The sequence below is a fragment of the Mesoplodon bidens genome (genome assembly GCF_964165515.1).
Source record: "Mesoplodon bidens genome assembly, chromosome: 6".
Taxonomy (NCBI): Eukaryota; Metazoa; Chordata; class Mammalia; order Artiodactyla; family Ziphiidae; genus Mesoplodon; species Mesoplodon bidens.
In genome coordinates this window covers 64,103,091-64,129,872 of record NC_138162.1, presented here as the reverse complement: position 1 = coordinate 64,129,872, position 26,782 = coordinate 64,103,091, and the positions used below count along the sequence as shown (strand labels likewise).

The following is a 26,782-nucleotide window of genomic DNA, read 5'->3' as shown; positions in this document are numbered from 1 at the left end:
TAAGGTAAGGAGCCTCCCAACTCCACAAAGATGCTGGAATTTAATAAGATGTAGAATGTCTAAATCTTATTCCAACCTCTTTTTGTAAATATTTCTATTAACCAAAATCTTGATAAATGAGCACAAAGAAAACAAGCTTGTCATGTTTTATAACCAGAAACGGGACTGAATTTCTTCAGTCACTTTTAGTTTCTCTCGGGTTATTTTTATAATAAAACCTGCACCAAAACTTTGGTCCACTTAATAACTCCATTTTGATTCTGAAGTGACCCTGGTGCTCATATAGCAAGTCACATGTGGCGTAACCATATTTTTCAGGGATTATGAAAAGAGGAAAATTTTGAGTAAATGGTTTAGAAATTAATTTTTAATTTCCTGTAATTAAACCTTGATTTCAGAAGGGAGTCCTTGAAAGGCTGCAACGTGCATCACTGCTACAAAATGTTTCACTCAGCAGCCATTATAAATTAATAAGGTACCTTTTCATTAGAGAATCAGGTTAACATGGCATTTCTACAAATATTAAATATTTAAGGGCTCAAAATTGTATCAAAATCCTTTCTGAGAAGATAGGCTTTCAAGAGCTCTGTTTTCAGTATTACTTTTCTTTGTTCATCAGCATAGTTCATTGGGACACTTTTGAGAAAGTCATATTTTTCTTCCATATGTTAATCATCATTCATATATGCTTTTTATTCCAAATGTCCTTGAGAAATGCCTGTCAGTACTATAAACATGAATGAAGAGAAAGGCTCATGTTACTTCAAATTTATCATGACCCTGTAAAGCTGGGGAAACCCAATCATTTGCTTTGGAATGGTGCACCATTCTTATTGGAAAAGGAGATCTGTCTTGTGAGTAGTGATGGGTAGACCTCTGACGGACAGGTAGACCCTGAATTCTTACCTGAACTAGAGCTTTGCAGATGAGTTTCCATCTGCCAGATTCTTCCATCTAAAGCCTTCCTTTTTCACCCCAGAGAAGTCTCCTTTTTATCCACAGCCTCTCAGCTTTCACATTTGAAAGGGCTCCAAAGGGACAAAGCAACCCTTTGCAGTTCAACCTTGATTTAATGAACTGGCAGGGTGAGCTTCCCTCAGATTGAAGTGGTAGAAGCACCTGCAATATAGATTTCAGAATGGACTCATTTGAGGTATTGGGACCAAAAACATCCAAGGACCATGAAATTCATGTTGACTGAAATATGGGGTGAGGTCTCCAGAATAATCAAATCTTGTGCCATATAATACTTGGGGTTTTATTTTGGAAGGTATTGAGATGCAAAAATTTTATCTATTCCTATAAGAAACATTCATTTATCAATCTTCCTGGAACTATTTAACTGTGTTTCTTCTTTACTAGATAGAATCCTTCAAACATTATGATTAAAAAAACGTACCAGTCAGTCATGACACCCTGTTTTCTATTGAGCCATGTGCACAAATCCTGGAAATAAATAGGTAAGAAATCCCAAGTGGGCACCTGTAGGGCCAGTTACATTTAGAGTTTCCTGGAGCACATATAATTGTGAGATTTGCCCTTCTTACAGTCCTTTGTTTGCCATTTTCCTTGTCTTTGAACCAAAACACAGTTCTTGCCAGGCTTTGAACGTTGAGGAGGCCCTCTCCTCCAGTTGGTGAAGGTCACAGGTTCACCGCTGATCCACTCCCAGTGGCCAGCATGCACTTGGTCATTCAAACCTAATGTGAACCAAAGAAGTGTGCCATAGGATTTTATTACATTTACAATTGGACATCATATCAACCTGTTATTCAAAGTTACGTAATCACATATAAATGTAGGCCTACGTTCTAAAACAAGGACTAGGACCTGGGAATCCTATAAGACACAAGTGAGAACATAAGGCTTTGGGGTCAGGCAGATTGGAATCCAAATCCTAGCTCCACCACTTGCTAGTTGAACATCCTTGGGCAGGTTATTTAACCTCTCTGAGTTCTCTGAGTTTTAGTTTTCTCATCTCAGAAGTGTATATCTAAATATATCTAAGCCTGTTTTGAGGATTAAAACAATAACACATATAAAGCTCAGACATATAAGTGTTTAATAAATGGCAATTATTATTCATAGTATCCTACAGGCAGAACTCCTATCACACTCTTGTCTATTCTTCTTCCTCACGATTTAAATGTCTCGGTTTTCATATTTGAAAGTAGCTTACTAAGTATTATTTTTAGTCTGGAGCTTAAGGTTTTTTCAATCTGCTACAGTTCTAATAAAAAGCAGCTTTTCTCAACTTGTCTCTCTACTCCCACTGGCAGTTTTTTGAAAATTACACTTCAATGTTGTAAAGCTCTTGTAATTTTTCTTAAAGAAGCATTCCTCCTCCTGTCTTTCAGAATAGAAATAAAAATAATAGAATGAGAAAAGAATCCTCTCCAATAGGATGGCCTGGTAGCTCCCAAACCAAATTTGACCATGAAAACAGTCTTTGTTACATAGCATGTAACCCTCTCCCCACTGGTTCTCATTCTATATTTTGGGGTAGAATAAAATGAAGTATTTTTGGTTGGGAATGACTGTCTCCTCTGGACTGTTTGTTTGAATTATTGATCAGATGATGCTATGCCCAAGAACTTTTTGGGGATAGAGCCTTGACATCAGTCATTGTGGACATAGAGAAAATTTATCTTCCAGCCTTAATTTAATACTCTCAGGTGATTTCAGAATTAGACACTCACTGAGTATTACAGAGATTTTGAGAAGCCAAGAGTGTATTTATTATAATTCCCTGAAATACAATACCTTTAAGGAGAGATGGTGAGAATAGTGACTTCAGTGCACCCTAAGAATTCTATTTCTAAACTGGCTTGAAAAGATTTGTATTACTGTCAAAACTGTAGAAAATATTAAAACTTCAGAAAACAAAGGATAAAATTAAGATCATCTATAATTCTTAACTGGAGATACAAAAAATTTCTAACTTTTTGGCTTATTTCTTTTTATGTCTATACATATAAGTATATATGTATGTATATCACACATATATACACTTCTTTTTTATTCTAAATTATTTCATGCTTCACATGGCTGTAGACAGTGCTTTTTCACTTAGCACCTTGCCACAAATGCAGTGCATTACATATTTTATATACAATATGCATTCAACATTGAATGAACTCATAAACATAAGGCATTTTGTCATGTCTTTAATATTTGATGCCTTACAAAAGCATTCAATATTAAATACTCTTTCATATGGCTATACTATAATTTATTTCACCATCCCCTATTTACAACTGTTGCTAATTTTTACCTTTAGAAATAACATTTTAAAAATTCTCTTACTTATAAATTGAATCACATTCCACATTATTTCTTGGAGATAGATGCCTATAAATGAAAGTATTATGTAATTAAGACGAGTTTTAAAAGACAGGCTGTCCAACTGTCTAACCATTGCTTATTATTGTAAACCACAATTATTTGGACTATGGAAGGCAGACGTTCTCTTCGCGTTCTTGCCTTCCCCCTCAGGGCAGCGCGGATACTTGCCTATCCAAAAGGGCTTTCTTCCACTGATGTCCCAAAGCCATTGCATATGCTGCCTGGAGAGGACAGTTACAAGGCTGCCCAGGTGACTAGGTGCAAACACACGAAAATGAGAGTGTCAGTGACAAGGAGTTCAACATTTCTGCTGATGTGAAATGCATAATGGAAATCAAAGATAGTTTAAAATAGAAAAAAAGCTATGTATGTAGAAAGAACTTTCTAAGATTTTAATACTCTATTTTTTTATATTAATGAGTATCTGCAGGGTGGGGTAGGTGACAGAAAAGAAAATGATATTGTATTATAATATCTGGGCTTTAAAGCACAAATTCAATGGGTTTTAAACATCTTCTGAGAAAATCAGCAACTGCTTACTTATATAGATTAATTACTTAATGCCAAAAAATGACTCTTCTCATGGGAAGTTTATCTCTAAATGGCATAAATTTGGCAATTTCCCAGTTAATTTGACCAGTAAGGTAACCCAAACTATTTGGATAAAATTACTTGAAGCCGACATTTTGAGCTTTGTGTGTCTAGTCAAATACCCCAATATTTGTGACTCTTTCTTCCCACCCAGAGAAACAGGCTCAGCCGCACTGTCAAACCTTCGTATGTTGTGCAAAAGTTAAAGCACCTGTTCTTACAAATATATATAAACATTTTCCCCAAAATATAATTCTAATTTTTAATACGTTTAAGGTATACAGCATAATGACTTGACTTACATATATAGTGAACTTTGATTACCACGATATGTTTAGTTAACACCCATCATTTCATACAGTTACAAAAAAGAAAAGAAAAGAAAAAAATGCTTTTCTCCTTGTGATGAGAACTCTTGGAATTCACTCTCTAAACAACTTTCAAATCTACCACACAGCAGTGTTAACAATAGTCATCATGTTATACATTACATCCCCTGTATTTACTTATAACTGGAAGTTTATGTCTTTTGATTACCTTCATCTAACTCTCCTACCTCACATCCCTCACCTCTGGTAACCACAAATCTGATCTCTTTTTCTATGACTTTTTGTTTTTAGATTCCACATGTAAGTGAGATCATATATTATTTGTCTTTCTCTGTCTGACTTATTTCACTTAGCATAATGCCCTCAAGGTCCACTCGTGTTGTCCCAATTGGCAGGATTTCCTTATTTTTATGGCTGAATAATATTCCTCTGTGTGTGTGTGTGTGTGTGCGCGCGCACATGCGCGCACGTGTGTACCACAACTTCTTTATCTGTTCATCTGTTGATGGACACCTGGGTCATTTCCATGTCTTGGCTGTTGTAAAAAATGCTGTTATAAACATGGGGGTGCAGATACATTTTGACATAGTATTTTCATTCCCTTCAGACATATTCCCAGAAGAGGAATTGCTGGGTCATATGGCAGTTCAATTTTTAACTTTTGAGGGGCCTCAATACTGTTTTCCATAGTGGCTGCACCATTTTACAATCCTACCAACAGTTTACACAGGTTTCCTTTTCTCCACATCCTTGCCAGTGTTTGTTATCTCTTGTCTTTTTGATGACAGACACTCTTAACAGGCATAAGAATTCCTTATGAATTGTTTTCGCAGCTAGCTGAATTATTCCTATAAGCAATATTTGATTCTATCTAATTCCCCAACAGTGTTCATTAAAAGCTCTTTAAAATGCTTTAAGTAAAAAGCCAATAAATAATTATTTTTTTTCTTTTCTTCTTTTTCTAATACAGAAAGTCTCAAAAAAAAAAAAAGAAACAAACAAAATCACCTTGATCTTCTTGCCTGGTTAATATCTACTGATATTTTAAAAAGCAGGAAACATCATTAGTAATACATACTTGTCACAAGTTTAGACTGTTTAATTTTTTTTCATTTTGCCTGTATCTTTCCAAACTTTAGATTCATTTCTCTGCTTTTCCAGATCACGTAGAGTGAACATAATCTAACCTGTCTCTTAATGATTTTTTTCCTACTAATACAGTAGTTTAGTTTTGTATGATGCAGTGGTGACTTCTGGGCCTTCTGAGATATGTAGGCTCTTTCCCACTTCTCTGAATGTCCTTGGGCTGCCGGATTTGGGTTGTGTGACTTGGTTCTGACTTTACTACTTACTGTCAGCTCCTGTCTGACAGTTACAGCAGATATGATAGCCAATTTTTCTCCCCTCTCTCTCACATCCAATATGGTAATTCTGATGTGCTGCGGGTTTAGAACATGGAATATGAAATGTGTATAAAATATAGACTGAGGGAGGGCTTGAGGGGCTGCTTCAGTCAATGTGGTGTATTAGACAGAATGTGGGACACCTGGGTTCCACTTCCTGCTCTGTCCCCAATTTCCTTATGGATGTAATTTCCGCCTCAATGTCTTTATCAGGAAGGAACAGGTTTTATTCAAGGATATTTAACATCTCCTCCTGCTTTAAGATCCTTGAAACTATCTTTAAAAGATACTTTGTAAAGTCCATTTTAGCTGGTCAAGTACAAGTTTGATTTCCTTTTTGATGCTATGAGAAGCAAAAAGTCCCAAAAGAGCAAAGAGGGGAAAACAGCTGTGTTTAGGCTAGGTAAAATGTTAGACCATAGTTATTTACAAAAAGAAATATTTAGGCATTTGTATGATGATTATTTTATAAAAATACCATTCATTTTCTTTTATACCCATATACAAATAAAATAGAGAATATTAACTATATAGATATGTATATATTATAGAGATATAAAAATAAAATATAGAGACACACACAAATAAAAATCTTTTGACAGCTCTGAAAGTTGAAGGCATTCAAAGTGTAGTATTAAGAACAGAAACCTTAATTTTTTCAGCTACAGAAATAAACATCTACTTCTTTGAAACTTTTTGATTAAATATAGATGTATTTTAGACTAAATCTTTAAGGAGAGGTCAGCAGGGGTTCCAGACACTCCTGTGGGAAAGCAAAATGGTTTCATAGATAATGATCTATAATAATAGAATTACCAAATGTACAATGACTGCCTAAGGAAATGAGCAGATGAGATTACAGTATGTAAATTCAAGAAATACCTAATCTAGGAGTCTGGCTCCTCTGGGCTAGAAAAATAATAAAACACCAATGGGGAGCAAAGGAGATTGGAGATAAAGATTGAGTTGAGTTAGCAATCTGATTAAGGACAAAGGATAGAGTAAAATTTGCTGTTCTTCTTGAAACACGGGTGTTGTAAATGACCATATGTAAAGGACCATCAGGTAGCAAGGGAGCCTGAGGAAACATAACCTAGAAATGAAAAATGGTCCCTGAGACGAAATAAAAACACTCTAGATGCATATTAATTCTAATTATAGAATCTAAAACCATCTCCTAAAAATATTCATGAGAAGGTAAATAGCCAGATTACAAAATGTTGAAACTATTAATTTTACATCACAGAAGGAATCGATAATTCCCAGAGGAATATTTATTTTTCAAGGGAAAGAGGTTGGAGAAGAGGACTAAATGAACCTGAAAAGTAATGGGTGAAGGGAAGCAGAGAGGCCCATAGAATGAATGAAAACATGTTGAATGACAGGGGAGGTCTTGGGGTTCAGAGAAAAATTATACTGAGGAGGTGGCCTTGTCATCCAAAAGTGTTTCTCTTAAAATGACTGATCCAAAAGAATGTGCAGATCTTTTATTTTTGTTTTAGTTTGCTTTTAATCTGCTGCTAGGCATTTGCTGGAATGCCTGTAACTAGTATTAACTGTACTTGGGATAATCATTCTTATTGTCCTTTTGAAATAAAATGCATATTGAAATATCATACAAAAGCCATCAGGTCAAATATTCATAGCCTTTTTTCACCTAAAATTTGAAAATTAGAAGCTTTTTATGATATTTTTAAAATCTCGGGCTTCCCTGGTGGCACAGTGGTTGAGAATCTGCCTGCCAATGCAGGGAACACGGGTTCGAGCCCTGGTCTGGGAAGATCCCACATGCCGTGGAGCAACTGGGCCCGTGAGCCACAACTACTGAGCCTGCGCGTCTGGAGCCTGTGCTCCGCAACAAGAGAGGCCGCGACAGTGAGAGGCCCGTGTACCACAATGAAGAGTAGCCCCCGCACCACGATGAAGAGTAGCCCACACTTGCCACAACTAGAGAAAGCCCTCGCACAGAAGCGAAGACCCAACACAGCCAAAAATAAATAAATAAATTTATTAAAAAAAAAAAAAAAGAACAATCTGCCTAACAATAAACTGATTAATTTAGAAAAAAAAATCTCCCACCAAATATATTTTACCTCTTAAACACCCTGGAATACCGTCAGAAATGGTGTTTGATAAATGCTTTAATTTCTGGATCAATATGGTAAATACATAACATGTAAGTCAAAATAGTTTATATTACTGATAGATACATAATATCACTCTCTAAAATATGATGGAAAAACTCCAGTTGCCCCCTGAAAACTTTCTCTTGTTCTGAAAGCTTTCTCAGTTTTACATCTAAAAAAACGTCTCAGTACTACAGTTAAAACGATTCCCTGAAACCAGAGGTTTATAAAATTAACTTCACAATGATACGAAAAAATTAGTTCTGAAGCTGCTTATAACATAATGTTTGATCTGCTATATATGATCACTAATCCTCTTGAATTAATAGGGGAGATAGAAAATTTCCATCACTATTATACTGGATTTTATAATAGTTTACTGCAGAACAAAACACCTATTTATGTATTTCTTAATAACATTATTCTGAGATTATGATCTTCTAGGTTTTTGGTGTCAAAAAACATTTCTTATGAAATAATGGCAATTTAAGGTAATATTGTTGATGTCTTCATTTTGACAACCCTGTATTAGTCGCCCAATATCTTTTTTTTTTTTTTTTTTTTTTTTGTGGTACGCGGGCCTCTCACTGTTGTGGCCTCTCCCGTTGCGGAGCGCAGGCTCAGCGGCCATGGCTCACAGACCCAGCTGCTCTGCGGCATGTGGGATCTTCCTGGACCGGGGCACGAACCCGTGTCCCCTGCATTGGCAGGCGGACTCTCAACCACTGCGCCACCAGGGAAGCCCCCAATATCTTTTTTATTTTACTGATCCATCTAATTACCCAAATCTGTTGTATTTCTATACACTAATAACAAAATAACAGAAAGAGAAACTAAGGCAATAATCCCATTTATTATTGCATCAAAAAGAATAAAATACTTAGGAATACCTAATGAGGCAAAAGACCTGTACTTAGAGAACTATGAGATGGTGATGAAAGAAACTGAAGATGACAAACAGATGGAAACTTATACTGTGTTCTTGGATTGGAAGAATCAATATTGTTAAAATGACCATACTACCCAAGACAATCTACAGATTCAGTGCAATCCCTATCAAATTACCGATGCTATCTTTCACAGAACTGGAACAACAACAACAAAATTTAATTTGTATGGAAACAAAAAACACTCTGAATAGCCAAAACAATCTTGAGAAAGAAGAATGGAGCTCGAGGAATCACGATCCCTAACTTCAGACTATACTGCAAAGCTATAGTAATCAAAAGACTATGGTACTGGCACAAAAACAGACACATAGATCAATGCAACAGGATAGAAAGCCCAGAAATAAACCCACGCACTTATGGTCAATTAATCTATGACAAATGAGACAAGAATATACAGTGGAGAAAAGACAGTCTCTTCAATAAGTGGTGCTGGGAAAAGCAGGCAGCTACCTGTAAAAGAATGAAATTAGAACATTCTCTAACACCATATACAAAAATAAACTCAAAATGGATTAAATATCTAAATGTAAGACTGGATACTATAAAACTCCTAGAGAAAAACATAGGCAGAACACTCTTTCACATAAATCGCATCAATATATTTGGATTTGTCTCCTAGAATAATGGAAACAAAAGCAAAAATAAACAAATGGGACCTAATTAAACTTAAAAGCTTTTGCATGGCAAAGGAAACCATAACAAAATGAAAAGACAACCTACAGAATGGGAGAAAATATTTTCAAATAATGCTACTGACAGGGATTAATTCCCAAAATATATAAAGAGCTTATACAGATCAGTATCAAAAAAGATCAGTATCAAAAAAAGCCAAACAACCCAATTGAAAAATGGGCAGAAACCTAAATAGACATTTCTCCGAAGAAGACATACAGATGACCAACAGACACATGAAAAGATGCTCAAGATTGCTAATTATTAGAGAAATGCAAATCAAAACTACAATAAGGTATCACCTCACACTGGTTAGAATGACCATCACCAAAAAGCTCACAAATAATAAATGCTGGAGAGGGTGGGGAAAAAAGGAACCCTCTTATACTGTTAATGGAAATGTAAATTGGTGCAGCCACTATGGAGGTTCCTTAAAAAACTGAAAATAGAGTTACCATATAACCCAGCAGTCCCATTACTGGGAATATATCTGGAAAAGACGAAAACTCTAAGGTGAAAAGATTCATGAACCATGGTGTTCATAGCAGCACTATTTACAATAGCAAAGACATGGAAGCATCCTAAATGTGCATCAATAGATGAATGGATAAAGAAGAAATGGTATATATATACAATGGAATATTACTCAGCCACATGGTATATATATACAATGGAATATTACTCAGCCATAAAAAGGAATGAAATAGTGCCATTTGTAGCAACATGGATGCAACTAGAGATTATCATACTAAGTGAAGTAAGACAAAGACAAATATCATATGATATCACTTATGTACAGAATCTGAAAAAAAATGATACAAATGAACTTATTTACAAAACAGAAATAGACTCACAGACATAGAAAACAAACTCATGGTTACCAAAGGGGAAAAGAGGGGGGGAGGGATAAATCAGGAATTTGGGATTAACAGCTACACACTATTATATATAAAACTGATAAACAATAAGAACCTACTGTATAGCACAGGGAACTATATTCAATATTTTATAATAACGGACAATGGACAAGAATCTGAAAAAAGAATATAAATATATATACATATATATATGTAACTTGCTGTATACCTGAAACATTGTAAATCAACTATACTTCCATAAAAAATAAATTTGTAAAATAATGTTTCTATATTCTAAAGAAAAAATTAATTTATCAAGAAAATTTGTCTATTCCCTTTTTGATGGAGAAAATATACACAATTCCTATAAATCAATAACAAGACAAATGACCCAAACTACTGTTATTAAAAAGGTTACTAATGAAATTCTTGTAAGTGCTTTTTTTTAAACATATATTATTATTTCTCTTGGGTAAATACCTAGGAGTAGAATTGCTAGGTCACATGGCAGATGCATGTAACTTTATAAGAAACTGCAAGACAGTTCTACAAAGGGGTTGTACCATTTTACAATTCCACCAACAATAAATGAGAATTCCATTTGCTCTACAACATAGTCTTTGTGATTTTAACTATTCTAGTGGGTGTGAAGTGGTATTTTATTGTGGTTTTAATTTGCATTTCTCTGACATCTAATGGTGGTGGGCACCTTTTCATGTCTTTATTGACCAACTGTCTCTCTTTACTTGTGAAATCTCTAAGTCAATTGCTATTTTTTTAAACATCTTTATTGGAGTATAATTGCTTTACAATGGTGTGTTAGTTTCTGCTTTATAACAAAGTGAATCAGCTATACATATACATATATCCCCATATCTCTTCCCTCTTGCGTCTCCCTCCCTTCCACCCTCCCTATCCCACCCCTCTAGGTGGTCACAAAGCACCGAGCTGATCTCCCTGTGCTATGTGGCTGCTTCCCACTAGCTATCGGTTTTACATTTGGTAGTGTATATGCTATTCTTTTAAAATCTGGTTGTCTTTTTGTCATTGATTTGTAGGAGATGTTTATATTTTCTGGATTTGACACCTTTATCAGATACATGATTTGAGATGAGCTTTTCCCAAATGTGGTCTAACCTTTCATTTTCTTAATAGTGTCTTTAGGTGAACATAACTTTTAAAATTTGATGAAGTGCAAAATCTGACTGATATCCACCAGCGATTTACCTAGTCTCAATTTCTAGCCATGGAACATATTAGTCTAATTGCATTGCTTTGGATAATATCCAGGGAGGCAAAAAGGAGGGTCAGGGATAGTTACATACGCATTTTTAAAGTCCGCCTCAGCTAGATAAATTTTGTTGTCATTATCTGACCACGAGTCATCTTTCATTGAGTGTTCTGTTATCCAATCACCCTTTGTCCAACTCGTCTGGTTTCATAATCATCAATGCCTCTTACATTGTTATAGGCCTGATGCTGTAAGACTTTTCATTGCTATGTATTTTCAAATCAGTGGGCAGGAATTACTATTTAATAAATATAGAATCTGCAACACTGCTGACTCAGAGAATCTCCTTCTGACTTTCCCCAAAAGTTTAAGATAGAGTCTAAAAAATAGAACTGGTATGCGGATATATGTATACATATAGCTGATTCATTTTGTTATACAGCAGAAACTAACACAACATTGTAAAGCAATTATACTCCAATAAAGATGTTAAAAAATATAGAACTGTGGCAATGGCACAGTTTTATCATAAAAGAGCTAAGTCGAAATACATTATTAAGGTCAGCCCAAATCCATTCTGAACTACAGAGCTCCCTCCAAGCTCCTAAAACAAAGCCAGGTAGACATCAGACACTCAACACTTGAATGAATGAAGCAACATTACAGTTCCATGAGAAAACAGAGAAACATCAGCAAAGAAACATCAATCAAATGTGAAACAGGGTTTCTTACTGTTCCCTGCAAGCTTGGGCGGCTATGATCCAGGTGCCCTTCTGCTCTGTGATCAAGGAGTGGCAGTAGCCTAAGTGATGGTGCCACCCAGCTGGGCATGATTTATCTTCCACCTGAAAAATAGTTGTCCATGTTCACATTATAATGGTCTTTACAATCTAGAGTCTGTTCTCAGCATAGAGAGTCCTATGAGTCCCCTAATGTGAGTAATTTTGTCACCAGAAAGGAGGTCAGCCTTAATCCCAATCCTCCACTTTGAGAAATGCAATGGCTTTTTATGGAACACACTGGTAAAGTCAGCAGTGTTTTAATTTTACACTTTGACATTATGATAATTGAATAAAATAAGTAAACATCTTTTCAAATTGTATTGCTTAACTAATGTGTTTTGTGATTTTTAAAACACCAACTGGCCATCTTTTCCTCTTCACCTTCGAAGTGTAACAGAGCAGGCCGAGGTAGCAGGAGTGGACAGGGCACTCCCTCTCTCTCAGCTTATCATGGGACATGCTGCAAGTAAAGGTACTTGGCTGCTCGGCCTGTGTCCCACCTTGGTGTGAGGGCTCCAAGATTTCCAGGCAATTCCATTGCACTTATACAGCTTTTGGAGGCTTTCTTCAAAGTGGAAGAGTCCCTTTAATTCCAGTGTACAGTTCTTTGGAAATGAGGGCAAACGGTCCTATGGCAAGGAAAGGTGATTTAGACTTGATGTAAGTTGATCACACTTGTACCTCTTTTAGGTCATCATTTGTTGAGTAGCATTTGTGTTGTGTCAACTATCCCCAAGCTTGAAGGCTGTTTTATGGCCCAGAACACAGCTTGTTGTAAAGTGAATAGGAAGTGAAGAGATTTTCATACCTGTTGGGGGAAGTGTGAGCCGGTTGTGGATTCCTCCTTATCTGCTTGAGGCAGTTCTGCCACTTTGATTGTCTTTTGTGGCTGACTAACAATGGATACTTTGGCCTTACTTTTGTGACTTGAGGAACTGTCATCCTCCAGTTTCAGGGAAATCATTCCATGATACTTGAGGAAATCAACAAACAACAATAAAGAAAAAATAAACACCAAGAGAGCAAACAGAAACATTTGTTGCAAAAATGAGCAATCCAAAAATTGGATCAAAACTAAAACATAAAAGGTGTATTTTTTTTTCTGACCACCCAAGCCTCTAAAACAAATTTCAAAACATGTTTTTAAGAGAAATACATAAATATAATAGTTATGAAAGGTAGTTTCACTAAATATTTTGTTTCCATAAATATAAGAAATTTAGCAATTCTCTCAGACTATGCTTACATTGTAGATGATGTCTGTTCCATTTCTATAAACAGAGGATGGATGGACCTGAAATCAAGAGAGAACAAAATATGAAAAAAATTGACTTGAATAATAATTAGCAGTAGGGTAAAACCCTTCCAATAAGATATTTTTAATGACTGAAAAATTTTAAAACATATGTTTTTCTTAAGATTTTCCATGCCTAAATCATTGGAATTTTTATAAAATCACTGGACCAAATGGCACTTTATCAATATTGACTCATCTATTCTTAGTCCCAGTTAGAGAGAAAAAACATCCTTATTTTCTTGGTACATCTACAGTACATAGAGGTCCAAGAAAACACACACACACACACACACGCACACCCATGAGTGTGTGCCTGGTTAGAAAACTATGCTGATAATGTCAAAGCCATTGTTTCCACACCCAAGTAGATCATTTAATCTCATTCTATTTCAGCGTCACTGGTCATTCCCTATCTGTCTTGATCACAAAAGGAACCAAAGCAGAAATCATATGGATGAGTCAAAATATCTATCACCTCAGTCAGTACAGTAAATGAAGTAGGGCAGCATTATGATATTTGTATACAAAAGGCACTTCATGATGGTATAAGGAACCGTGAAAATCACCATGGCCCTCAGTCACTGTGAGAACCAGAACAGCTTCCACAGTGTTTCAGAATACTTATTAAGATCTTTTGATCCTTTCAGTATGCACTCCACACATCAAAACCAAAGAGGTCCCCATCCTTACTCTTTTGCCATCCGCTTGGGTCCTAAGCTTCATTAGAGAAAGATCCTCAGAATCAAAGTCCCGCAGGGTGTCTCCCCTGGCGACTGCTAGCTGCTTGGAAGATGGAAGGGGTCTTCTTTCCGGATGAAAGGAACCAGAAGTGGTGCGTGAGGAAGCCCCTGGGGAGAGCAGGCTCCAAATGCCCTTCTCCCATGCATTGGGCATGTTTGCATTGAAGGCATATGAAGGATGGCACTGTCCTGGAGGCACACAACATGGCAGGTCAGTTCATTTTACACAAACAGATAACTGATCACATGGAGAAAGTCCCTGGAGCAGCTTGTCATTAAACTCAGATGGATGATTTTCCCACCAGATGTTGCCTTTCTGCCATTTGCCAGAAACCCCTTTACTCTTCATCAGTGTCCATCCAAAAAAGCTGTGCCCTTCTGCACATCTACAGGGTGACTATAAGTCATGAAATTGATTTCACGAACCACAGATGAAAATCACTGTCATGATTTTATAATCATCCCATCTACTTGGGCAATAGCCTCCCTTCATATTATACAACTCCTCCATATTATCAGGTTTACTCCCTGATCAAGTTATCATTGTACAAACACTTTAAAGTGTTCATCCTTTCCCCAATTTCCCAGAGGTAGAAACTGGAATTGTTTGAAGATGTCAGCGAAATCAAGTAACAGTTATAAAAATGAGCATTTAACTGTTACAGAACAAAGATCCAGTAAATCTTAATGGAGCTCCTTTGATTAGAAATATTGCCAATTAGTATGAAAAAATTCTAAACCTAGCAGCCTCGTCTGGATACTTTACACTTCATGCGTAAAGTGTGTATTTTATGTATTTATGTACTTAATGTGACCAGAAAATTCTACTGAAAAAGAAATGAATTTGGTAAGGTAAGGGGGTATGGGAGAGATGCTATGGTAAAGGAAAGAGGATAGTGTCTATTTTTATTATAGGATGAGAAAGAGGAGATAATAAATTTCAGGTAAGAAAAACATGCGGCCTGTAGGGCATGACGTGTAAAAATAGGAAGGTGAGACCAAGCATAGTAACTGGACACTTGTCAACTGCTAAATAGACAAATAAGTAGAAGGTATTTGGCAGGAAAAATGTCAGAGCACCAAAGCTTTGGGCTGCTCTTCATTTTATTTAGTTCACACGTTGTTCTTTAGCATATACTATCCAGGGCCTATTTGGCTCTGCAACCCAAGGTTATTCATTATTATTCTCCAGCTGCTCCTGAATCCCCAAGCCAGCTGCAACCTTCACATCTATTTCTCTCCAATTCCTTCCTGTCAGAATTTTCGGGGTCACACTACAGTGGGGACTCAGAATTTAGGCCTTAAGAGCTCTCTTTAACAGAGGAAGATAATTACAGCCCTATAAACTCTGGGGGAAAATAATTGTGGATAGATTCTCACCAACATTGTTTCCCCCTTGGTGAGAACAACAAACGGGTGAGGAAAAAAACAACGAAGCACTGACTTGTTGCTTTTCTCAAACGGGCATTCTTAGCAGGAGGAAAACCGCAGGAAGCAGAAACCAGAATAAAGGGCCTACATCACGACTGAGGTTGCTTTCTTGACAAGAAATTAAGCATTTTGATTTGAAGGTGTTATCAAGCACGCTGGCTGTTGAAAGCAAGCAGCTACAGTGCCAGGACTGCTCCTGATTTCACGATGAGGATCAAAAGAATACCTCCTTTTGAGTCCAAAATTTTCACTGCAGTTTTTGTCTTTGTGCCAAGAACCGCATTCACGGGGGAGTTCAGAATTACTTCAAAGACCTCATCATCTTCCTCTAATCCGTCATAGGTAATTGCTAGATTCCACATCTTAGTTGACATTCCTACAAGAAGGAAACATTTTAATTACTCTTTAATTGCTATTTCAATCACCTAGGTGTCAGAGAAATATATTAATTAACATGTCTACAGCTAGACTGCAGTAGCCTGAGGGAGCTATTGTACTGCCACCAACTCGCTGAAGTCGTGCTGTTCTCCTAAATAATATTAAAAGACCACATTTGTTCCTGGACAATGATGATTCCCTTTAAATGCAAACACTGTAACGAAAAAGGCAAGCTGCACTAGGAAAGGGATGAACAAAAAATGGTGAGCAGTTGAGATCTAAGACAATGTTTTCCTGACCTGCCCCTTCTCTCCTTAAGAATAAACAAGTACTGCAATCTTTAAATCTTAATAGTTTGAAAAACCTTAAGATGTTGATGCAGACAGTCAGAAGTGATTATTGGATGGTACTTCATGCTATTCACAGAAATGATTGATTTCTAACGACAGCTGCTTCCATCGGCTGCCCTACTTCCTGAGATCCTTCTAGCCCACAAATGCTTTTTCTGATGATGTAATACTCAGGAGTTTGATAACCTCCTACAGAGAATTTATAGGCTGGGGGGTTCTTGAAATAGACGGAGCCAATTTTTTTTTTTCTCTTTCTGTCTGCCTCTGTTCATCGAGTTACAATCAAGCTTGGTTCACGGTAACTTTGCGAACTTAATGCAAAACAGTTTTGATGTTACAAACATATCCCCAGCTCTCCTGTCACCACTAAGATGGGACGCAAAGCAACCCCAGAAACACAAAATATTAAAGGTGGAAGAAACTTCTGAGATTGTCAAATCTTGACCAGTTTCCATGACGTGGATAGCGGGGCATCCCCCATGGGTTTATTTAGAAGAAAAAGAGTTGGCAGGAAAGAAAGTACTGTTTAGTGAAGAAAGATGGCTCAGTTTTAAGGGGAAAAAGATAAACTTATGGTTTAACCTTTGAGGACTAAGTTCTGAAACTTTATTCTGTGTCATTTACTCATTGGCTATTTGAGTGCTTTTATTCCCATAAACCCATCTATATAAGCAGTTAAACATTTTTTTCTAGTCTTCTCATCTGAAAATCGGATTCTTTTCTCCTTGCAGGTTGCTTTCTACAGATTTATGCCTCTCAGTTGTGCTAGCTAGATGATGGCCTCCTTCTTGAAGGTATGTTGCTTATAGAGTTCATCATGGAATCAAAGTCTCATCAATCCCCAACAGAATCCAATGGAAAGAGGAAACTGTTCACTTATCCTACTCTTGCCTGCACTTAGAGAGAAAAATTAAGGGTCTTTGAAATAATTTTATTTAAAAAAAATAGGCTGACAGGTAATTTGTTAAGCTTTCAGTATCCACTGAGTTCTTTTTTTTTTCTGAACTTTTTTTTTTAATGTTTTCAAGTCTCATCCATGTTGTAACATGTATTAGTCCTTCACTGATTTTTTTTTTGGCCGCGTTGGGTCTTTGTTGCTGTGCGCGGGCTATCTCTGGTTGCGGCGAGCAGGGGCTGCTCTTCGTTGCAGTGTGTAGGCTTCTCATTGTGGTGGCTTCTCTTATTGCGGAGCATGGGTTCTAGGCACACAGGCTTCAGTAGTTGTGGCTCGCAGGCTCTATAGCACAGGCTCAGTAGTGTGGCACACTTAGCTGCTCCGTGGCATGTGGGATCTTCCCAGACCAGGGATCGAAACCGTGTCCCCTGCATTGGCAGGCGGATTCTTAACCACTGCGCCACCAGGGAAGTCCCTCCACTGAGTTCTTAAATCAATTACTTACATAGCCTTTACAAAGACAAAATTTGAAGCATTTAATATAAACTACATAACTCCCACCTCATGGCTGGATGAATCAGTCCATCAAAATATATATTTTGTATTGATTATGTGCTTGCCTTTGGTGGATGCTAGGGAGAATACTAGAGGTATAACATAAGAAAGCCCTGACATAAAGGAATTTAAAACCTTCTTGAAGAGACAAGATGTAAATACCAGAAAAGTTAATTATTCCAGGTTGTGTATAATTAGCTGCCAAAAGATACAGAATAGATGGTAAATACTACATGTATGTGAGCTCCAGAGTTGGAAGGACCTGGGAGGAAATGGGAAAACAACAGAAGCAAAGTCAGTTAGATAGCAAAGCAGAGACCTTGATCAGGAGGGCTGAGCAGATTACCTGGCTGGAGTAGAGAGGTCATGCCAGGGAAGAGAGGTGGTAGGTAGCGCTGGCATTTTGTAGCCAGACTGCAGAGAGCCCTCGACACTAGGTGGTCAGACTCAGACTTTAAACCACAGGCAACAGGGAAGGCTCTTGAAAATGGATGTCTTAAAAACATGAACCTGAAAGTGTTATGTGGGAAGATTTAGGGGCCCAGGCAGACAAGCAGAGAGCCTAGAAGTTGGGAATCCACGTAGGCAGCTGTTGTAATAAATTGGCATGAAGAGAAAAGAGACTTGACAATGAAGAAGGCATATGAATACTAAGGTTTTAATATTCAGAGAGCTGTTTTGACTCTCAAAGCCCATAAAGTTAAGTGTTATTCAAATAAAAATCCAATACAAAAAAAATTTTTTCCCAAGCCCCAACCATTTGCCTTCTTATTTTAAGAACTGTTTAATAAATTATAGTAACCCTTCCCCCCCACTGCCCCACCCACCCCCAAAAAACCTTAAAGTTTTTGTAAAACCTTATGAAGTAGAACCAGATGGTTAGAGAAGATCTATTCCACGTTTCATTTAAGTACTTTTGATTTGTTTGCCTGCATTTCAACTTTGTTTATATGTCTACCAGGTATGCACATAGGACCTCCTTTTTTAGGTTAATGAGATTAGAAATCAGAACTTTCTTAGTTTTTCTTTTTCCTTCCTCTCCAGCCTTCAAGGTGCAAAGTATTTGTGAAATCACGGTGATTATAAACAATTTCAGAAGGCATGAACTGGCTCCCTGTTCCCATGAAACAAAAGGTGCTGAAGAGGAGAGAGAGGTGTCAGGTTATGCAGACATAGCCCACTTTACAGAGTGGATATTTTCCTGCAAAACACATTTCACTATTGAAAGACATATTCTCAATGTTTTTCAGCAAATGCCATGTGAGAGAGCTGTTCTTTGGAAAACATTTTGACTCAGGCACAATGAACTCTCAATTAAGAATGCAGCAGACCTTTGAAGAACACTTATTTTAAAGGAAAACAATCATTTTCTTAAGAATATTTGCACTTTGACTCCAGATTATTCACAATAGCAGAAGGCAAGGTAGTCAGGGTTAGCTTTTGGTTTGGTACAAAGCTGCAAGGCAAGCTTGAGTGTAGCTCACTAGACTGAAAAGTCCCCCAGTTTCTCTTCAGCTCACTCCAAGAGCTCTCAAACCCTATGATATTCCACTGTCTTTGATTTCTCACTCTCTGTTTCCTCACCAATCATGGAAGCTGCTGTTTTTAAAGAAATGAACAGATTGCTTTGGATGAAAGGGGTGGGAATGGGGATGAAGACACCAGATCTGAAAGAGGCAAAGATGAACAAGATGGGAGTAAATAAGTATTTACAGGACCTGTGGACACGGGGAATTCTAACATTCTCTAAAGGAAGACATCAGCTTATAAAACAATTTCTGGCTAATAAGTTCCAAAGCAACGAACAGCCAAGTGTTGTTTCTTTTTCATTTATAAGCTATATTTATTTATTTTCTTAAAATGTCTAAATAGGGCTCCCCTGGTGGCGCAGTGGTTGAGAGTCCGCCTGCCGATGCAGGGGACACGGGTTCGTGCCTCGGTCCGGGAAGATCCCACATGCCGCGGAGCAGCTGGGCCCGTGAGCCATGGCCGCTGAGCCTGCGCGTCCGGAGCCTGTGCTTCGCAGCAGGAGAGGCCACAACAGTGAGAGGCCCGCGTACCACCAAAAAAAAAAAAGTCTAAATAGGGACTTCCCTGGTGGTCCAGTGGTTAAGACTTTGCGCTTCCATTGCAGGGGGCACAGGTTCAATCCTTGGTCGGGGAATTAAGATCCCGCATGCCGCATGGCGTGGCCAAAAAAAAAGTCTAAATAATCTCTAAAATTATGACTATTTAGACCCTCAGAAGTCCTTAGTATCTACTGGAAGCAGCATGTAAACTCTTGAAAGCAAATGGGCATTCCCTCACCCAGTGGGGCTTGCAAGAGTTAGCTTCCCAGAGCTCCTCCAGTGTGATATCTTCTGGTCCCTATCAATCCAAACAGAGAACCTGGTGGGCTGCTCAAAATCCACCAAAAGCCGAAATCACTCCTGATCTTGTGACAAACAGACCTCAAATAATAAAGATGATATATGACAAGGACTCTTGCCTCTTGAAGAGAGGAAAGGCTGGACCTGCCTTAACATGAAGTACATAAAGAGCACAGAGCCAATGCATCAAATCCTTTCATCTTAGGGTTGATCAGAACCAGAGCCTGCAGCAACCCGAGGGTAAACTTCAAATACGTAACAGGAATAGCTCTTCTCATCAAGGGTGGTCAGTCTGAGGAACAAAATTATGCAAGTCAGAAACTTAAATATCACAGGAAGGAGGCCAATAACAATATTGGGATTGTTCCATGTCAAATGTAAGGCTCTCTGTTATAGGTTGAGTTGTGTCACTCAAAAATCCCTATGTTTAAGTCCTAACTCTCAGTACCTCAGACTGTGACCTTATTTGGAAATAAGGGCATTACAGATGTAATTCAGATGGAGTCACACTAGAGTAGAGTGGACCCCTAGTCTATTATGACTGGTGTCAGTATACAAAGGGGAAATTTGGACACAGACGCAAACAAGGAGAACATCCTATGGAGACAAAGGCAGAGATCCAGTGATGCAACAGAAGCCAAGGAAGGCCAGAGATTCCAGCAAAGCACCAGAGCATGGAAGAGAGGAATGGAACAGATTCCCTCTCAGACCTTAGAAGGAATCAACCCTGCCCACATCATGATCTTGAACTTCTAGTGTCCAGAACTATTAGAAAAATAATTCTTGTTTTTAAGCTAGCAGGTTTGTGATACTTTATTAGGGTAGCCCCAGCAAACGAATACAGTCACTAAACATCGTACAACTTGTGGTGAACTGCAGAAAGGCATTTCTTTTCTACGTTTATTTTTTTTAATTTTTTTACTTTTTGGTTGTGCTGGGTCTTAGTTGTGGCAGGTGGGCTCCTTAGTTGCGGCTCACTGGCTCCTTAGTTGTGGCATGCAGGCTACTTAGTTGTGGCATGTGAACTCTTTGTCATGGCATGCATGTAGGATCTAGTTCCCCAATGCGGGATTGAATCCAGGCCCCGCACGTTGGAAGCGTGGAGTGCTAACCACTGCGCCAGCAGGGAAGTCTCCTCTACGTTTAATATTAAGGTTGTCAGTTTTGGAGTGGTAACGGTATTCAGGCCATTTTGTTTTGCCTTTGCCCAAAACTTCATGCGTCAGTGGCAGACAATGGCTAAAGTCTTGATTGGATGGCCTGTTCTCAGAATGCAGAACACCTCCTCTGCAGGGGAGCAGAAAGCCACACGCCCTGGATGCTTCTCAAGGCCTTTTCCTTTTTTTTTTTTTCCTGCGATACGCGGGCCTGTCACTGTTATGGCCTCTCCCGTTGCGGAGCACAGGCTCCGGACGCGCAGGCTCAGCGGCCATGGCTCACGGGCCCAGCCGCTCCGCGGCATGTGGGATCTTCCCGGACCGGGGCACAAACCCGTGTCCCCTGCATCGGCAGGCGGACTCTCAACCACTGTGCCACCAGGGAAGCCCAAGGCCTTTTCCTTTTGTTCCTGGACAGGTGATCTAGGTCCATTCCATGCCAGAGGGAAAGAGAGACAACCATGCAGTGCAGTGAGGGAGAGCTACTGGTTCCCATCTACAGAAACCAGGGAAAGGGGGCATGACTCCCGCCTTGGTGCTTAAGGCACAGTTAGCCAAATGTATGTCTGTCCTGCAGTTTAAGTCCCCTTCTTCTGCTACCAAGTGCCCTAGGAAGTCTTTCAGGATTTTCCTTAGCCAGAACAATGGCACATCCTTGGGGTCACAATGTACTCTATCAGTGAGTTGTTTTCATGTCTATATTTCTCACAGGATAGAACATCCTTGAGAACAGGCCCCATGTTTTTGTATTCCCTTTTGCACCTAGCAAAATTTTTCAAAATGCTTAAAACAAAACAGGTGTTATCTAATTAAATAATAATTTCCCCTGGAATCTGTTCATATCAGCCTATTCTAAGAGAGATAATTTAGAAATGACCCTTTAGGAATCCACAAGACTATAACATTCAAAAAAATTTCCATTAAAATATGAGGCAATTACATTATTTCAGCTTTGTGTCAGACCTCTGAATAATTTTTTTAAATGGCATTTTTTCTGGATTTTTGGATGTTTGCTTTAATATTTTATATATTTTGTTATGATCTCTCTTCTCATTTTAAATAAATACTCACTAGTAATAACATAAAATATGAGGGGCAAAACCTCAAGTACAAACTCGTCTCTCTGGGAGAGGGGTGATCCCGTTCCCTGAGGAGTTCCTAGCTGGCTGAAGCTGCATAATAGTCTGTCTTTTCCACAATCTCCAGACTTTCTTACAAAAACATGAAACAGAGTGTAGACACAAAACGTACCTGGGTCAAACTGAATCAGCTTAGATGGAGTCACAGTGAAATCCTTTCCAGCTGTAGCTGACACGTGGTTGACCTTAAGAGGGAAAAAAAAATCTTTTTTTTAAATAAAAATAAATATTCTGTAATAAAAAACATCTAGTCTAATCTCATACTAGACTAAACTCATGCTCTTAAATCTGTTTTTAACATTTTTTTTTATTATAATACATCATTTTTGACCCATCTTCCTTAAAGTTAACTTTTTCCTAGACTAATATCAATGGAAGTAAACATAAAACTTTAGTTTTATTTTTTTCTTCTCCTTTATAAATGATTTGGTTATTGGAGAAAGTAATGTGAATTTTAAACACTGTATTTCTCTTTGTTACAAATATTTTATTTCATGGCCTTCCCTCTACCCCAACCAGGCCCTAAAATAATGCCTTGGAGGAAAGGGAGAAGGGCAGTGAAGCGAAGGAAAAGCGGGTACTGCTGACAGCCGGGGTGCTGATCTGTCAGCCAGCTTGGAGCTATCCTGCGAGCTCAGGGCACTGAAAGCCTTTAGACCAGATGAACTAAAACAAGTCTGGTCCATTTTCGCATCTGGATGAAACCATTCCTCTTCACAGACATGAATGAGGGCTCTGTGGGGATGACAGTCCTGGGGAACAGCCACACAAAGGCCATCCACACCCAGAACCAAGGGCTTCAGAAGCTCCTTCAAGTAAGTTGTAAAAAAAACAAAAAAAAAATTGGTCCAATCTAAAGAGACAATTGGCTGACCCCTTTTTCCCGTCCCCCAGGGCTGAAGAACAGAGGTGATTTAAGGGCTCTGACATCTTGTGCCCTTAACTTCCCCCAGAGGAGCGTAAATATGTGTGAAGAACACATGTTTAGTTTGAAATATGGTTGAAAAGGAGTTTGAAAAAGAAGCTTCAGCTGGTTAGAAAAAGAGGTCCTTGAATGAGATGTTCGGGAAAGTGAGTTACTCTATTTCTTCACTTTCTTACAAAGGGACGAAGGGTACAAGTAAAAACCTACAAATTTCTATTTCTTTGGCCTCAGACATTATCTGCATTTCTAACCAAAGGCCCTGACATCTGCCAGTGGTCTGCAGTAGAAACATTTTGCTCAAGAAGACTACTGCCTCCTAAGCTCCCATTTGTTCTTTCTCCGCAATGCCAAGGCTCCTTCCCAACAACCTTTCACTGCGGAAAGGCAGCCCATTGCACACCTGTACCCATCATATGCAGGGAGTTACATTTCCCCATGTGGTTCTTGCACGTGCAATTACCTAGTATTTACCACCACTGAGCTTACAGAATCCTACGTGGGAAAAGGAATGGGTTGAGTCAAGGTGGCTGCAGAAATCAGTCCGGTGCAGGTGTGCGATTCAAACCAGGGCAAACAACGTAGGGTAAGAGTGCTTTCTTTTCCTTCCTCCCAGCCAAGCAGCCAGTAAGCTCCAGTCTAAAGCAGCAGGCTGTGCTGTAAGCAGAGTGGTCCCTGAAGGACTCAGGCTGTTTGCGAAAGGCCTGCAGACTCAGCTGGCAGCTTCACTGTGTGCACTCAGCTTAAGCAGACAAAAGGTTCCATAACACTACGTCTGTTGTTTCTACCTGGCAAGGTGAATGGTTCTGTGGCCCAAAACTCCAGACTAGAGCATATGGTGCTTTTTATGGAGGACCAGAAGAATATTAGAAAACCATCCAGGTGGGTTCTTTCTTTTTCCATAAACTATCTACTGGGAAGGTAGAGGGGATACTCAGTTGTCTGATGATTTAACAATAATAAAACATCCCAGATCAGGGGAAAAGACCCTATGCCCACTAGAAAGATAAATACTGAGTCTGGATATAGTAGAATTTACGTGCACAAGGTTGTGAGGGTGATTTGAACTTATTATTGTAATTGAGACTTAACTGAGATGGCATTTTTTCCCAGAAGCTAGTATCACTGCTTTTTTCCTTAGATTGAGGAGGGGAGTCTTTCAGGCTCATTCACCAGCATTCGTATGTACAGGATTTTCATGCTCTCATTCACCTGAAGTGCAATTTTTATAGTGACTCCTAAAAAAATCTTTCAATTCTAGAAGCCATAGGTTGTGCTCCACGGCCCATGGCAGTGTAAAGAAATAGCAGGTGACTAGTCCAAAAATAATTATTGAAAATTCCTTATATTTCAGGGTGCCTGTATTGATACATGGTCTCTTAATTTTGCATGACTTGGGTGACGCTTACGATAGGTGTGTTCCCTGATTTTTTCATCCACTGAGACCACAGGAAATGGTCCTGGTGCATACCAAGAGAAAGCCATTTGGGGACTTACACTTGCCTACAACTTTCCTTTCCAAAGCAGAGTTTGGCCCAAGTTCACTAGGTTGGATAGATCTCCCTTGTGAAATCAAACTTCAAGAGTTAAAGACCATATTTAAAAACTAAAAATGGGTTAGAAATATCCTATCTAGGAGCTAATGCACCTAGATAAGTGATGGAGGGACAAGGAGATTTTGTACTTAGACTCTCGGGAATAGTACAACACTCGTGCAGTTTGAAATTTCCTTACTCACTCTGAATTTTTCTAAGGAAATAATCAAAGGCACCAACTAGCAACCGAGGTTTTAGCTTGAAAATTGACAGAGTTGTTACCTTTACACTCACAAAGGCCGAGTCCATGGAATATCCCTTTCTGGTAATTTCCAAGGGCAATACGCCCACATTCTCACAGACCTCATATTCAGTCTGTGACCACTCGATATGAGACCACTTCAGTTCCAAGCTATGCATGTAAGGAAAAGAAGAAAGAAAATCATGAGAAATGCATAATGGATGCCTGAGGGGCTCCTCTGCTGGGTAGGAGGCTGAACCACTGGTCCACACTGGGAGACAGAAGTGGTTCATCAACCTACACCAGTGCTATAAGCTCCTTACACTTGTTTGGGACATTTTAGTTCACAAAGAACTTTTACTATCACTGTCTCATTTATTGCTCTCAACAATGCTGTGATGTAGAGCACGGATTAGAATTCCATTTTACAAATGCAGAAATAAGGTTAAAAGTCTATCAGAGGGCTTACAATTATTAGTGATAGAAAAGGGACTCCTACTTGCATCTTCAGAAGGGAAAGGAGCAGGTGTTAAGTTCAAGGAGACGTTCATTTTTGGAAAGGACATTGATATGAAATCTTCTCTCCTATCTTTTGGCCTCCTTCATCGATACAACAAGATCATTTCCAGGCACAGGTCTTCTCTGAACTTGGGTTCAGTTTAATAACAAGATATCTTTGAGGATGTGCCTAGGAGTTAGAATGTGCATGTGTTTTAAAGCATTATCTGTCCCTTCCTCTGTGCATATAAAAGGGCTATGCTAATATGTACCTTGGATGCAGCTATACAACTGAATAAACTTGCTAAATACAGGGTGGTCTTTTTTCCCATGCTATATTTAGTAAGCCCGACATTTGATGGAAACTGACTTCTTTAATCCTCATGGCATGGAGAGGGACTTTTTTTTTTTCTTTTCTTCAGAAAAGAACACTGAGCTTAGAGAGGTTAAATAACTACCTCGAAGGCAAAAAGCTATGACAAAGCTAACAGACAGCAGAGATGGAATCCCCAGTATAAATCTGAAACCAAACGTCCTATTCCTTCTCTACCATTCTTCTTCCCAACGGAAGTTCTTCATGACTCTTGCAGTCTGAGCTCAAGCAGGGGACTACAATTTTGTCTTTACCCTGAAGTGTTTCCCTTTCTGAGGTGAGAAAACTTGAAATGTTTCACCTGAACATTTCTCTTCAAATATGTTCTTACATTCTTTACGCCCTGTAACCTTTCAGCAATAAAGACATGAGCAATCTTCACTATGATCATTTAAGCCACTTCCGTTGCTTGAGTTTTATTCATTTCCCTTTCATTCTCCATTCACAAAACCTTCAGTGGTTGCCTTGCTATATTCCCAAACTTTCACTTAGATTCAGGCTCTTTCCTCTAGACTTTTAAAGTTACTTTACAATTTTCTTTTCCTTTCAGAACTAGAAATTCTGGGTGCTACTATGTAGAGCACAGAATTCACAAATTTCACAGGGCTCTCCAGAC

General features: G+C 38.5%; 1 protein-coding gene across 1 annotated transcript in view; it reads right to left on the bottom strand.

Annotated features, from left to right (window-relative positions):
• Positions 1–1,500: 1,500 nt before the first annotated feature.
• Positions 1,501–26,782, bottom strand: part of LOC308618414 (FRAS1-related extracellular matrix protein 1-like) — a gene marked incomplete at its 3' end in the record, with an annotated part of 47,425 nt that continues 22,143 nt past the window's right edge. Inside the window, exons 5-14 of the mRNA XM_081236214.1 lie at positions 25,337–25,466; positions 22,710–22,782; positions 15,981–16,130; positions 14,274–14,512; positions 13,533–13,580; positions 13,095–13,259; positions 12,787–12,915; positions 12,237–12,349; positions 3,514–3,599; positions 1,501–1,700 (exon numbers count right to left, since the gene is read on the bottom strand). Of these exons, the coding sequence (XP_081092340.1) occupies positions 1,501–1,700; positions 3,514–3,599; positions 12,237–12,349; positions 12,787–12,915; positions 13,095–13,259; positions 13,533–13,580; positions 14,274–14,512; positions 15,981–16,130; positions 22,710–22,782; positions 25,337–25,466 (1,333 nt within the window). The remainder of the gene's footprint in view (positions 1,701–3,513; positions 3,600–12,236; positions 12,350–12,786; positions 12,916–13,094; positions 13,260–13,532; positions 13,581–14,273; positions 14,513–15,980; positions 16,131–22,709; positions 22,783–25,336; positions 25,467–26,782) is intronic.